The sequence below is a fragment of the Peromyscus leucopus genome, chromosome 7 (assembly GCF_004664715.2).
Source record: "Peromyscus leucopus breed LL Stock chromosome 7, UCI_PerLeu_2.1, whole genome shotgun sequence".
Lineage (NCBI taxonomy): Eukaryota > Metazoa > Chordata > Mammalia > Rodentia > Cricetidae > Peromyscus > Peromyscus leucopus.
This window is the reverse complement of record NC_051069.1, coordinates 113,875,625-113,889,309: the sequence shown is the minus strand read 5'-3', so window position 1 is coordinate 113,889,309 and position 13,685 is coordinate 113,875,625. Positions and strand designations below refer to the sequence as shown.

The following is a 13,685-nucleotide window of genomic DNA, read 5'->3' as shown; positions in this document are numbered from 1 at the left end:
CTCACTGGAGGCAGAGGCATGAGGGCTTTGATGCCCCACAAGCCCGGGACATGCAAATTTCATTACACCTGGGATGTATGAGAAAGCACAGACTCAATTTTTTTTTTTTTTTTAAAAACTCGAATAAAAATGATGTTCTGGCACTGAAGTGTAGCTATTTGGTGAAACTTGTGGGAAGATGATCTCGAATTCCTTTGACAGTCTCTTCCCTTGGGACAATCCTGCAGGCAACCCAGCGCCAGCATGAGGAATGTGTCAAGATTCTCCTGGACAACGGCGCTGACTCCAACGCCGTCGATGCCTATCAAAACACGGCTCTGCACTACGCGGTCTACAACAACAACCCCACCATAGCTTCCAAACTCCTGGCCTTCAACGCAGACACCGAAATCAAGGCCAAGGTAGCCAAACCCCCAACTTTTTCTCTCAAGTACCTTAAAGGCGTTGACCTGGACCCATTCCCACATGCAGAAGCTGATGCGCGCATTCCTTGACTAAACATGGTTTGGAGGAAGTTGACAAAGGACGTTTTGCAGTACACAACTTTATTTTATATATCCAGAAAAATATTTGAGGAGACGGTCTTAATATAAGTTAAGAGATGCATGCCTTTCAAATATGTCACCAACAGTTTCTTTTTTCATTGTCTTAGGGTTTCTATTGCTGTGAAGAGACACCATGACCACAGAAACTCTTGTAAAGGACAACATTTAATTGAGGTGGTGACTTACAGTTTCAGAGGTTTAGTCTGTTATTAACATGGTGGGATATGGTGGCGTGCAGGCAGACATGTGCTTTAGAAGGAGCTGGTGGGCAACAGGAAATGAATGAATGTCACTAGACATAGCTTGACCATTTAAGCCCACCCCCTAGTCATACACTTCCTCCAACAAAGCCAAACCTACTCCAACAAGACTACACCTCCTAATGGTGCCACTGTCTATGAGCCTATGGGGGCCATTTTCTTTCAAACCACCACATTAATATAATTTAAATATTTTTACCAGGTTTTCCTAATGAGAGTAAAACAAGATGTGAAAACAAAATTTCTCTAGAATCTGGCCAGGTATAGTGGCACACACCTTTAATCCCAGCACTTGGGAGGCAGGGGCAGGCAGATCTCTGTGAGTTCAAATCCAGCTTGCATAGGCCAACCAGAAGCTTAGTGAGACCCAGTCCCTAAAAACAAACAACTATCTAGAATCAGACTTCACCTCAAAACTCAAACAAAAGCATTTTTCAGTAAATGAAAAATCGTATTGCTGTTGACATTTTAAAGTGGTTTCTCTCTGGTGTGAGGCTGAATCAGGAAAAAATGGTGAATAGAAAATCATCTTGAATATGAAGGACAAATTGGAAATTAGGGACCTTAGGGTAATAGTGAGGGGAGTCCAGGGGTTTAACTCTGCCCTTTTGTGTGTTTAGAAAACTGTACCCTTCCTTCTTACCTGAGAAGGAAATGGTTGAGCTCCCAGCATGGTCGGTGTTTGGACTCAGAGGCAAATGCAAGCTGGCTCAGTGGTGGTGATCGGGAACATGGAGGGGAAGGTCAGCTCATGTGGGGACATGTTCCCCTTTTCTCTGCTCTCAAATCGGCATGTCTTGCTGGCAGATGAACAACACATTGCAGTTTTTGTATAATGAAATCAGTGTGAGAGATGGCACTCATTGCTCTACAGAGGGCCCAGATTCAGTGCCCAGCACCACCATGGAGCTTACAGCCCTCAGTAACTCGGTCCAGAGAATCGGATGCCCTCTTCTGGCTTCCACAGGCGCTGCATGAAGGTGGTACACAGACAAGCAGGCAAAACACCCATGCACATACCATAAAAGGAAAGACATCTTTTTTTAAAGGTATTAAAAATATCTCGCCGGGCGATGGTGGCACATGACTTTAATCCCAGCACTCGGGAGGCAGAGGCAGGCAGATCTTTGTGAGTTCGAGGCCAGCCTGGTCTACAGAGTGAGATCCAGGAAAGGCGCAAAGCTACACAGAGAAACCCTGTCTCGTAAAACCAAAACCAAAACAAAACAAATCTCTATGAGCTTCTGAGTTGCTGTCTTAGTTAGGGGTTTCTATTGCTGTGAAGAGACACCATGGCCAGGGTAACTCATATAAAGGAACACATTGAATTGGGGTGGCTTGCTTACAATTCAGAGGTTCAGTCCATTATCGTCATGGTGCAATACGCTGGCCATGGTGGCAGGCACGGTTCTGGAGAAGGAGCTGAGAGTTCTTACATCTTGACTCACAGGAAACAGGAAGTGGTCTGAGACACTGGGCAGTATCTTGATGAGACCTCAAAGCCTGCCTCCACAATGACACACTTCCTCCAACAAGACCACTCCTACTCCAAGAAAGCCACACCTCCTAACGACTCCCTTTTCGGGGCTATTTCCTTCAAACCACCACAGTTGGTAAAGCATGTTTTTAATGAAAGGAAAAGATTTGTTGTGTAAAAACTCCCTTTCTCCATGATCATTTAGACACATAGAGAAAAACTCAAAGGCTGGAGTCGAGGGGGCCCAGAAACCGTTGTCCACATCTAAGCTTTAGGAGGATTTTGCATAGGCTTAGGACTCAGGGGCAAATGCAAGCTGGCTCAGTGGTGGAGCCAGGGAAAACTACAGGGAAGATCAGCTGAATCCCACGTCCTGTGAGCCTATGGACAAGACATCACTTATATTAAACGTCCATGTGTTCTCCAGCTTGTTAGGGACACCTGGGCATTTCATCATGTCACTGAATTTTCATCTGTGTGTACTGAAGTTTGCATCAGCATAGCATTAACAAGATTTCATGGTTTCCAACGTTGTTTCTATGAATGAATAAAGATAATACATACCTGTACTTTGTTAATCTCTTGGGAATAAGGATGGTGTCTAAGATAGAACGAGGACCACGGAGAAGTTTAAATAGTGCATTTTCAGGGGTACTGTGTTCTAGTTCTGTGTGAGGTCAAATGAACCGCACTAACTACTGGCCAACCTTTCTCCCTGTACTGAATGATTAAACTCCATCAGAAGCCTGCGGATTTTAATGCAGAGCTTTAGTGGCCCATGTTGGAGGAGCATCACATAACTTTGGAAGGATCAAATGTGTCTCTCCTGTGACTTGGTGGAAATGTATTATTGGAACACTCTAAAAAATGTGTTGTATTCTTCGACAAGTAGGAATTATTAAAAATACAGACGAGCTCTTCCTGCAGGGTCTGTAACACAGAGCCTTGCAGTATTCTCCACACACCACAGAGCCTTGCAGTATTCTCCACACACCACAGAGCCTTGCAGTATTCTCCAAACAGGATCACAGTGTTGTCTGCTGGGCTGGGTTTTTTGAAGAGTAAAAACTCCTACAGAGAGGATAATCTTCATTCATTCAAGAAAAGTTCTTTGATCCTTTATCACTACACCTCCTGGCACTGTGAAGACAGGCCCATCCTCGGGCAGCTCCTGACTTTTACTCCACACAGCCGTACATGATGTGCGCAGTCCTGACAGGAACAACTCTGGCTGGGTTTGGGGAAGATTGGCAATTGGAGAGGGACAGCCGCTGTCTTTGTTAGGGTTCCTATTGCTGTGACAAAACACCAGGACCAAAAGCAAGTTGGGGAGGAGAGGGTTTATTTGGCTTACACTTCCACGTTGCTGTTCCTCACTGAAGGAAGTCAGGACAGGAACTCACACAGGGCAGGATCATGGAGACAGGAGCTGATGCAGAGGCCATGGAAGGGAGCAACTTACTGGCTTGCTCCCCATGGCTTCCTCAGCCCACCTTCTTATAGAACCAAGGAACAGCAGCCCAGGGATGGCACCACTCACCATGGGCTGGGCCCTTCCGCATTGATCACTAATTGAGAAAATGCCTTACAGCTGGATCTCATGGAGGCATTTCCTCAGCTGAGGTACCTTCCTCTGAGTGAGTTGTAAACTGTTTTTGTTTTCACAGAATGGCTACACGCCTCTTATACTCGCTGTGCTAGAAAACAAAGAGGAGATGGTGGAACTGTTGTTACAGGCCGCGGCAGACATAAATGCCCTGGATAACTGCAAGAGGTATCTTTCAAAACTCTTCTAAATCCTTCCAGCGTTCTGGTCATTTAAACATCAGCACTAAATTTCTAAGAATTTCACTCATGCTTATAGGAAATCCATTAAAAGAAATGAACACCTTTCTCTCTCTCTCTCTCTCTCTCTCTCTCTCTCTCTCACACACACACACACACACACACACACACACACACACACACACAAAGTGCAGGGCTCACATCTCCTTTAAATATTGACTGATCTTTGTTACTTCGAGTTGATTTTTTTTAAATCATGTGATTTTATATTAACTAAAATAGTTTCATATTAGTCTTATCTTTAGAAGTGTAGACTGTTTAAGATTCCAATGAAATTCTTAACAATTTTACAATATTTCCCACCTCCATCTCTTGTATACATTTCCTTTAAAATACTATATTAGTGAGAACTACTTTTGAAAAATCGCTTTGTATCTTTAATGGCTCTTTGCTGTAAGTTGCTTTGTTTGAAGAACATCGATATCAGATTATCTCTAAATGACTATATATCATTAGATATTGCTCAGTGTCTCCCATCCTTCTATGCTTTATGTTGATGTGTTCAGCTAGTCACTAGCCTGACCAAGTACAGAGAAGAAATCGTTTAATAGAGGAAAGATTTATTTGTTTCACAGGTTCCAATCCATGGTGGGCTAGACTTATCTTGGAGCCAGAAGGAAGGTAGACTATGACAGGAAGTGGGGGCAGGAGGCAGAGGAGGGTCTCATCTCCTTGAAGCCATGATGCAGAAAAATAGAAGGTTCCCTTGACAAGGCACACCCTTCGAAGGACACTCGTCAGGTCCTCCACCCAGGACCCACATCCCATCCTAATTGACAAGTTATCTCTGATCTCACGAATGAATGACTATAGTGATGATGTTAGCGCCCATGTGATCCAGTCACCTCAGTGGTACAACCAGCTCCAGCCAGTTGCTCGATGCTTAAAACCGCAATAGACGTCTACTCATTGACCTGCCATGTCCAGAGGAACAAATGTAGTGAAAGTAGGTGGGGAGATTGATAAAGGGGTGGCTTGGCTTCCTTCACACAAGACTGGGGTTATGTGTGCCTTTCTGATTCATGCTTGACCTCAGGAATATTGCTTGTCACCAAATATATTTTCTGATATGAAAATAAGGATACTATTCCTTTTTAATCATTTAAGAACATTTCACTTATTTGTATGTAGGGATGTTTTACTTGTATGTATGTATGTTTGTATGTTTAGAAGTGTAGACTGTTAGTTTAAGATTCCAATGTCTGTCAGACAAGATTCCACTTGTCTGTCTGGTGCTCGTAGAGATGGAAGGAGGGCATCAGATCCCCTGGAATTGGGGTCACAGACAGTTGTGATCCACCTGACGTGGGTGCTAGGAACTGAAACTGGGTCTTCTCTACAAGAGCATTAAGTGCTCTTAACTCCTGAGCTGCCTCTCCAGTTTGCCAAGATAAGGAGACTATTCTTGAAGAGTGGTTTTCAGATCACATATATAGCATTTATATTAGCACCTAGCACAAGATAGTCAGCCCTGTTAACTACTAAATTAGTTACTAAAAATTATCTCTAATTTTAAAGATTTATTTGATTTTTTATGTTTATGAATGTTTTGTCTGCATATATGTCTATGTACCACATACATGTCTGGTACCCAACGAAATCAGAAGAGGGTGTCAGATCCTCTGAGCTGGAGTTATTGATGGTTATGAGTCACCATGTGGGTGCTGAGAACTGAACCGAGGTCCTCCACAAGAACAAACAAGTGAAAAAAAAAAAAGAACAAACAAGTGCCCTTAACTACCGAGTCATTTCTCCAACCTGCTACTATCTTTACTACTACTGTTTCATATTAATAACTTTTGAAACAATACAAAAGATTTTCCTTATTTGGCCTGTTGCTGACTATGAATTACAGTATATTACATCAGGCCAGGGAAGTAATGGAAACTCCTTCATTTCTTAATCTCACCCACGTCAGGTAAATGATCTAGGCACAGTACTGTCCATTGCATGGCATGGATTCTACTGAGTATAGCAGCGGCCCAGGAGGGCTCTGGGTTCTTCCTTTTCAGCATTAGAGGTGACAAAGAGGAGTGAATGACATCCCCCAATGCGTTGTCTGGTCTAACTGCTAATGGCCACTGTAACACACAGGAAAGAGAGGAACTTGAATAGGTGTTTACATGACTTTATTAAAGTATGTCAGGAAGTCCAGTGTGGTGGCACTTGCCTGGTCTACCTAGTGAGGACCAGGACAGCCAGGGCTGTGTAGAGAGGTCCTGTCTCAAAAACAAGCAAACAAACAAGCAAAGCATGTCATGGTGACATTACATTTGTTCTTTTAGGTCCCCCCTCATACATGCTGTGAGAGCTCAGTTTAAAAATATGATCAGCCTTCTTCTCCAGCAAGGTGCTGATGTATCTTTGGTGGATGTCTATGGAGCGACTGCACAAAGTTACACTGTTTTTGAAACCTTTCAAGTGTAAGTGTTCATACTACAAGACTGGTTAACTTCAAATGGATATTTTTAGTCCTTACAACCACCCCATACTTATATATGCAATGAGATTTCACAGTCCAGTCTGGGAAATCTTGGAATGGCAGTGAGTTTGTTGACTTCACAGACCAGAAACAAAACTGAGCAAAGCACTAGGCTGGCTTGGGGTGGTGACAGGTACAGAGTTCTGTGTCGCAGGACTTTTACTTTGGCAGCGCTGGCACCTGAGCTGGGATTCACATAAGCTAGGTATAGTCTACCTCTGAGATGCGCTCCCAGCCCCTATCTCGGGAGTGTTAAGTCCTCTGTCTTAGGATCAGAGCACCACCCTTGCATTCCAATTATAAGACCCACACAGGGATATAACTAGTGTCCCCGCTCTAAGTTGTCTAATTGCTTATTTGGGTTTTTTAATGTCAAATTTAGCAGAAAATGTGGTTATCTTCTCATGAGTTGTCTCCCTCAACATCGTTTATTTTTTTTAAAAATTATTTTTATGTGTATGGGTGTTTTGCCTGCATAGACATATGTCTATGAATCTCTTGAATGACTGATGCCCGCAGAGGCCAGAAGAGGGTGTCTGATGGTCTGGAACTGGAGTTACACACAGTTGTGAGCTGCTGGGTGACTGTTAGACTCAAATCTGGGTCCTCTGCAAAAGCAGCCGGTGCTCTTCACCACTGAGCCCGCTCTCCAGCCCCTGGCTTTTAGAGTTTTTTAATGTTTGACTCTCTCTGGGAAGACATGCCCGATAACAATCTACAGACTTTCCTTTGGCTTTTCTACATTCAGACTTCTGGTTGGTTTAAGGGTTTTCTCAGCTGAGCCAATTTCAGTAGCAAAAGCTACAAGAACCAGCCATGGGCTCCTCAGCCCATCCTTAAAGAGACATTTGTGCACATAAGTTGTCCTCAGGCCCTCATTGTGCATTGGCTGTCGCTCTTGGCCGTGGCATCCGAGGGAGTATCCCTTGGACATTTCTTAGGCCCAAGGAGGCAGAGGCAGAGAGGGAACTGCAGGCCTGACAGTGTCACAAGTTGACATGGAAACAAGTGAAAACTGCCATACGGCTGCCTGTGGTGGTGGTGCACACCTCCAATCTCCCAGCGATCAGGGCAGAGGCGGGTGGATCTCTGTGAATTTGGGGTCAGTCTGGACAACATAGAGTTCCAGGTCAGCCAAGGATATATAGTTAGACTGTCTTAAGAAAGAAAGAAAAGAAAAGGAAAAAAAGAAAAGAGGCTGAGAGCTGACTCAGCAGTCAAGAATGCATCCTGAGGGCTGACTCAGCAATTAAGAATACATCCTGAGAGCTGACTCAGCAGTCAAGAATGCATCCTGAGAGCTGACTCAGCAGTCAAGAATGCATCCTGAGAGCTGACTCAGCAATTAAGAAGGCATCCTGAGAGCTGACTCAGCAATTAAGAATGCACCCTGAGAGCTGACTCAGCAGTCAAGAATGCATCCTGAGGGCTGACTCAGCAGTCAAGAATGCATCCTGAGAGCTGACTCAGCAGTCAAGAATGCATCCTGAGGGCTGACTTAGCAGTTAAGAATGCATCCTGCTCTTGAGGAGTAGCTGAGTCTGGTGTAGCTATGAGCTACACTCTGAGCAGCTCACAACTACTGTAACTAGCTCCGGGGGCTCCAATGTCCTTTTTGGACCTTTATGGGCACTTAACACTCACATCATGTATCCCTCTGCAACATAATTTAAAACTAAAATTTAAAAAGTCTTTTTAAAATGCCATTTAATATCTAGACAGGTGGTGGTGGCATAGGCCTTTGATCCCAGCACTCAGGAGGAAGAGGCAGGTGGATCTCAGAGTTGGAGGCCAGCCTGGTCTACAGAGTGAGTTCCTGGACAGCCAGGAAATCCTGTCTCAAATAAACCAAAGCAAACCAAACCAAAACAAAAACTAGGTGCTTAATTTTCTTAGGACTTTAAAAAAAAATCAAACTCATCTCTCACTGTAGTTTTTACTCTGTAGGCTTTCCAAAGGACCAAGTTCCAGTCATCTTGAGCGTACATCAGAAATGGATGAACAAAATTTTGATGGCAAGGTAAAAAAAACTCACTTGTGATGCTGACTATTTGATCTGGGGCTTTGGGGATTTAGCTCAGTGGTGGGGTGCTTTCCCAGCTAGTACAAGGGCTAGATTTGGTCCTCAGCTCCTCCGAGGGGGGAAATGTGCTCTGAATTTGTTTTCCTTCCTTTCTTTATTTTTCCCTTCCTCCCTCCCTCTTTCTTTCTTTCTTTCTTTCTTTCTTTCTTTCTTTCTTTCTTTCTTTCTTTCTTTCTTTCTTTCTTTCTTTCTTTCTTCCTTCCTTCCTTCCTTCCTTCCTTCCTTCCTTCCTTCCTTCCTTTCTTTCTTTCTTTCTTTCTTTCTTTCTTTCTTTCTTTCTTTCTTTCTTTTACTCTAATAGCAAAGTTGAAGTTAAGAAAAAGCTTTAACAGATTTTTATGCACAAGCATTAAGTCAAAGAGGGGCTCAGTTAGGAAAAGGAACAATATTCTGAAAACATGTGTGTGAGCTTCTCAGTGAAGAGCCATACTTATTTTGTTTTATAAATAGCCCAATATACAATCTTGGTGGCTTTTGAGGTAACATTGTTCAGGGTTTTGGTGTGCTGGTTGGTTTTTGTCAATTTGACACAAGCCTAGACTTATCTGGGAAGAGAGAATTTTAATTGAGAAAATGCCTTCATAAATAGCCTGTAGGCAAGTCTGTGGGGCATTTTCCTGATTGATGATTGATGTAGGAGGGCCCAGCCCATTGTGGATAGTGCTACCTCTGAGCAAGTGGTCCTGAGGTATGTAAGAAAATGAAGGGAGCATGCCAGGATGAGCAAGCTAGCAAGCAGCAGTCTTCCATGGTCTCAGCTTCGGTTCCTGCCTCTGGGTCCCGAACTCTTGCCCTGGCTTCCCTGGAAGCTGTAAGATAAAATGAACTTTCCTCTCCAAGTTGATTCTGGTCTTGGTGTATTTTTTTTTTTTTTTTTTTTTTTTTTTTTTTTTTTTACAGCAAAAGAAACCCTAAGTAAGGCAGTTGGTAAGGAACATTTTCCCCATCTTTTGTAAAAGAGATCTTAAGTGAATGGCTCCTGGGTGTGAACTGGGCAGGATTTAAGGCTGATTAGAAAATACCCTAAGTCACAAGGTCAAAGGAATTCCTACTGTATGAGGTCAGAGGGAGTTGACAGACATACTTTGACCTTAAATGAAGTTCATGAAACTGAGATTCTCAGTTACAGGTTAACAGTTGGGATACAGTAAGAGTAAACTAGAAACTCACATCTGTTTAGTGCTGGAGGCCATGGGAATATACAGCAGATGGCAATTGATAGTTCAGGTGTCCACCCACAGATGAATAACCCTCTGATGGAGGAATCCCGTCAAGCAAGGCTTACTGGACCACAGACTCTGAAAACAGGTCTCTTCTGTCTGTAATTTTTCTCATGTGCCATTATATTTCTTCCCTAAAAACAGCTATGGATATTTTTCCCACTGACTGTGTGTTTATCTCATGTATATATTCCATCTATTGGGCACACATATAGCTGTGGATGGTCAGGAAGATGATTTCTGCTTAATCTGTATAATTTTGATGAATAGAAATAATGCTAGGATATTTTTCATTACTTAGGAAAGAGTATCCTCAGTCACAAAGACAGCTAATTTTAGACTTCAGAGCAAATTCAAAACAGACTAGCTGCCCTGTAACTAAAATACAAGTTCCCAGGTGTTTATTGCTGAATCAAGGTCAGACATGAAGCAACCTTGGTAGACATAACTCCTTGCAGCAATTGACTTTCTGCATGTACTTCTAACCTCAGTTTATGATACAAGGCTCAAGGTTCAGCCAACTAACTGTTTTTGTTTAAGTCCTGGATTTCAATGTCATTCTCTGTGATGTCTCTCAGGCTATGTGCACAGCCCTTTGTGTTACTCACTGGCTGGTCAGTGTGACATCTCTAGCCTGAGAGAAATTGTGTCTTCAGAATGGCTCTGTTTCTTATTGTTTACTCAAGAAGTGCTGTGTGGCCCTGACAATGTGATTCGTATTTGTCCAGAGTTTTTGCTGTAGGTAAAGATGTAGCTGAATGGAGGAAGAACTGTAGAGAGATGTGGAGAATGTATAGAGATATGTGTCATGTGGAGACAGATGGTGTGAGAGCTGTAAAGATGAGATGTATAGCTGTGGCTATATGGGGAGAGATGTAACTATGTGGAGATGTGTGGCTGTGTAGAAGGGAGATGTAACTGAATGTGCAGAGAGAGAAATGTGGGAGATGTATGGAAAATGTGAGAGATGTAGAAAGAAATGTAAGAAGGTGTAGCTGGATGGAAGAAGAACTGTAGAGAGATGTGAAGAATGTAACTAGAAAATGTGTGGATATATGAGCTGTGAGGAGACAGATGGTGAGAGAGTTGTGTAGATGAGATGTATAGCTGTGGCTGTGTGGAAAGAGATGTAACTGTGGAGATTTGTAACTGTATATGAAGCTATATAGAAAAGAGATGTAACTGTATACAGAAATATATGACTGTGCAGGAGAGAGATATATGTATGTAAAAAGAGATATGTAGCTGTATGTAAAGAATGAAACTGTGGAGACAGAGATTTTTCAAAGAGGATTTTTCAAGATGAAGTAAAAGAGAAAGTTACCATCAGAAAGTATGTGTTTCTGTCCTTATTATCCCTCAGATATAAAAGTCTAGCCCTCACCACCTTTTGGGATTTTTTTTGCATACCCTGGAGGCAGTCTTGGAGCAGGCTTTCCCAAAGGTTGCTATTAGTTTAAGTCTAAGATTGGGTCATGGTTATTTTGACATTATTATTTGAAGTGTCTACAAAACTCTTGTTGCTCTTTAAACAGTCTTTACACTGAATTGATTGTGTTGGGAGGCCTGGGTCAGCTGACTGCCTGGGTCTGCTGTGGATATCGCTCTGTATGAATAAAATGCTGATTGGCCAGTGGCCAGGCAGGAAGTATAGGTGGGACAAGCAGAGAAGAGAATTCTGGAAACAGGAAGGCTGAGTCAGGAGATGCTGCCAGCCGCTGCCATGAGTACCAACATATAAGATACTGGTAAGCCAGGAGCCATGTGGCAAGGTATAGATTTATAGAAATTGTTAATTTAAGATAGAAGAACTAGATAACAAGAAGCCTGCCACAGCCATACAGTTTGTAAGCAATATAAGTTTCTCTGTGTTTACTTGGTTGGGTCTGAGTGGCTGTGGGACTGGTGGGTGAGAGAGATTTTTCCTGACTGTTGGCCAGGCAGGACTGGAGAAAACTTCAGCTACATGTCAGATGACTATCTGAGTCAGCTGCCATCAGGAGATTCCAGACCTTCTTTCCCCTTCATTCTGTCAATTTCCCCTATCTTTGTAGCCTGCCTCAGTTTCCCCTTCTGAGGCTTTTATCCCTCATTTATAAGAATTGTATATGAAGTTTCTTATACCCAGGGTCCACCCAGGGCCTCAAAAATCTTGATCTTGCTGACGTAATAGCACCTCATAAAGACTGTGAATCTGGTGGGGAGGCTGTTCTTCCTCAGGACATCCAAGTCTGCTGTGCCTGGGCCTGATCAATGCTGAAGGTAACAAGGCATTTTTAGTATGAGGTACCTGATCTCCATGAAGGTTTAATAGGAAGCCATAAAACGCAAGGTAGAATCCAACTTAGATTTAATTGGGGTGTGTAAATCACAGAGGACCAAGGATGTTTTGCCCAAGTTGTCAGGAACATATGCACAGCATTCTAATAATGGCACAAGCTGTCTTATGTACTTCTGCTAGAATCTCAAGGGCTTTCTGGATTGAGACCCCTTTGATTTGTAAATATTAATGCTTATATCCTGACAGTGTGGCTGAAAAACAAAACTTCCAAGAAGTAATCTAGCATCCGAACAAATTAAAAGGAAACTGCAGTGAAGTTGTAATCATTGCATCTGATTATACTCCAAGTGACCCCCAAACAACTTAAACCATAGTGAGGGCATGACTGTGGATAGAGTTACAGTTGGACTTGTCTTTGTACCTGAGTTTTGTTTGTTTGTTTGTTTGTTTGTTTGTTTTAAGCTTTGCAGTCTTATGTTTTGCTGGTAACTGGCACTGATTGCCCTTAGGCAGTTCTCGAGGCTCTGGAGACTCAGAGGGGACAGAATTTATTCTAGAAAAGGCTACCCTAACTTGTTGAATTCTTTAAGTCTGGGGAGAGTAGGCCACTGTGTACCTGTAAGGTGTTAGCAGATATGTGTATTCTTTTTTTTTTTTTTTTGGTTTTTCGAGACAGGGTTTCTCTGCGTAGCTTTGCGCCTTTCCTGGAGCTCACTTGGTAGCCCAGGCTGGCCTCGAACTCACAGAGATCCGCCTGGCTCTGCCTCCCGAGTGCTGGGATTAAAGGCGTGCGCCACCACCGCCCGGCCAAGATGTGTGTATTCTTGGCATGGATGCAGCTGAGTAAAATCTAATTGCGTTCCTTTCTGGGAACATCTCTCCTCGGTGGCCGTGAGGAACAGGTGTGGGCACTATAGCAGAGACTGAGCAGTAGGTTCATGTGAGGTTTGGGGGGGTTGCAGATTTTAGTCATCCCCCCCAAGTCATTAATGAGAGGAATTGCTAAAGTTCTCAGGTAACGTAAATCATGAACGCCTTAATTTTCCACTGGTCTTCATGGGGTGACAGAACCTTGTGTTTCTCTTGAGTTCCCCTGCCAGTCTCAGATCATCTCTACCCTTGGGTGGCCCCTTCACTCTCTGCTTCTGGATTAGAATGATTACATCTAATTTTTGCAGAGATATCAGAACCATTTCTTTATCTTCCTCTACGTGTCAGACAATTTCCTATAACTTAGGAGAGATTCCAGATATAACAACTGATCATTAGGCCATGTCTAGTGCAATTCCCAAAGCTGGAGCTGACAGTAACAATTCCTTTAGCTTTGGGGATTTCCATTAATGTGTTTCTACACAAGTTTGTTTAACAAGGAGTCCTGGGTTACTAAGGAAGGCAAGGAATGAAGTGCACACATTGAAAAGAAAGCTGGCATTTCCTTTGTCATGTCAAGAGTTATCCAAGGACCCTCAGTGGGTACTTGCAGTCGTTCAGA

General features: G+C 43.0%; 1 protein-coding gene across 1 annotated transcript in view; it reads left to right on the top strand.

Moving 5' to 3' along the window:
* The window catches only part of LOC114694087, a 96,096-nt gene that overhangs the window by 2,862 nt on the left and 79,549 nt on the right, over nucleotides 1-13,685 (top strand). Inside the window, exons 3-6 of the mRNA XM_037208245.1 lie at nucleotides 228-401; nucleotides 3,950-4,056; nucleotides 6,413-6,550; nucleotides 8,557-8,629. Coding sequence (XP_037064140.1) covers nucleotides 228-401; nucleotides 3,950-4,056; nucleotides 6,413-6,550; nucleotides 8,557-8,629 — 492 coding nt within the window. The remainder of the gene's footprint in view (nucleotides 1-227; nucleotides 402-3,949; nucleotides 4,057-6,412; nucleotides 6,551-8,556; nucleotides 8,630-13,685) is intronic.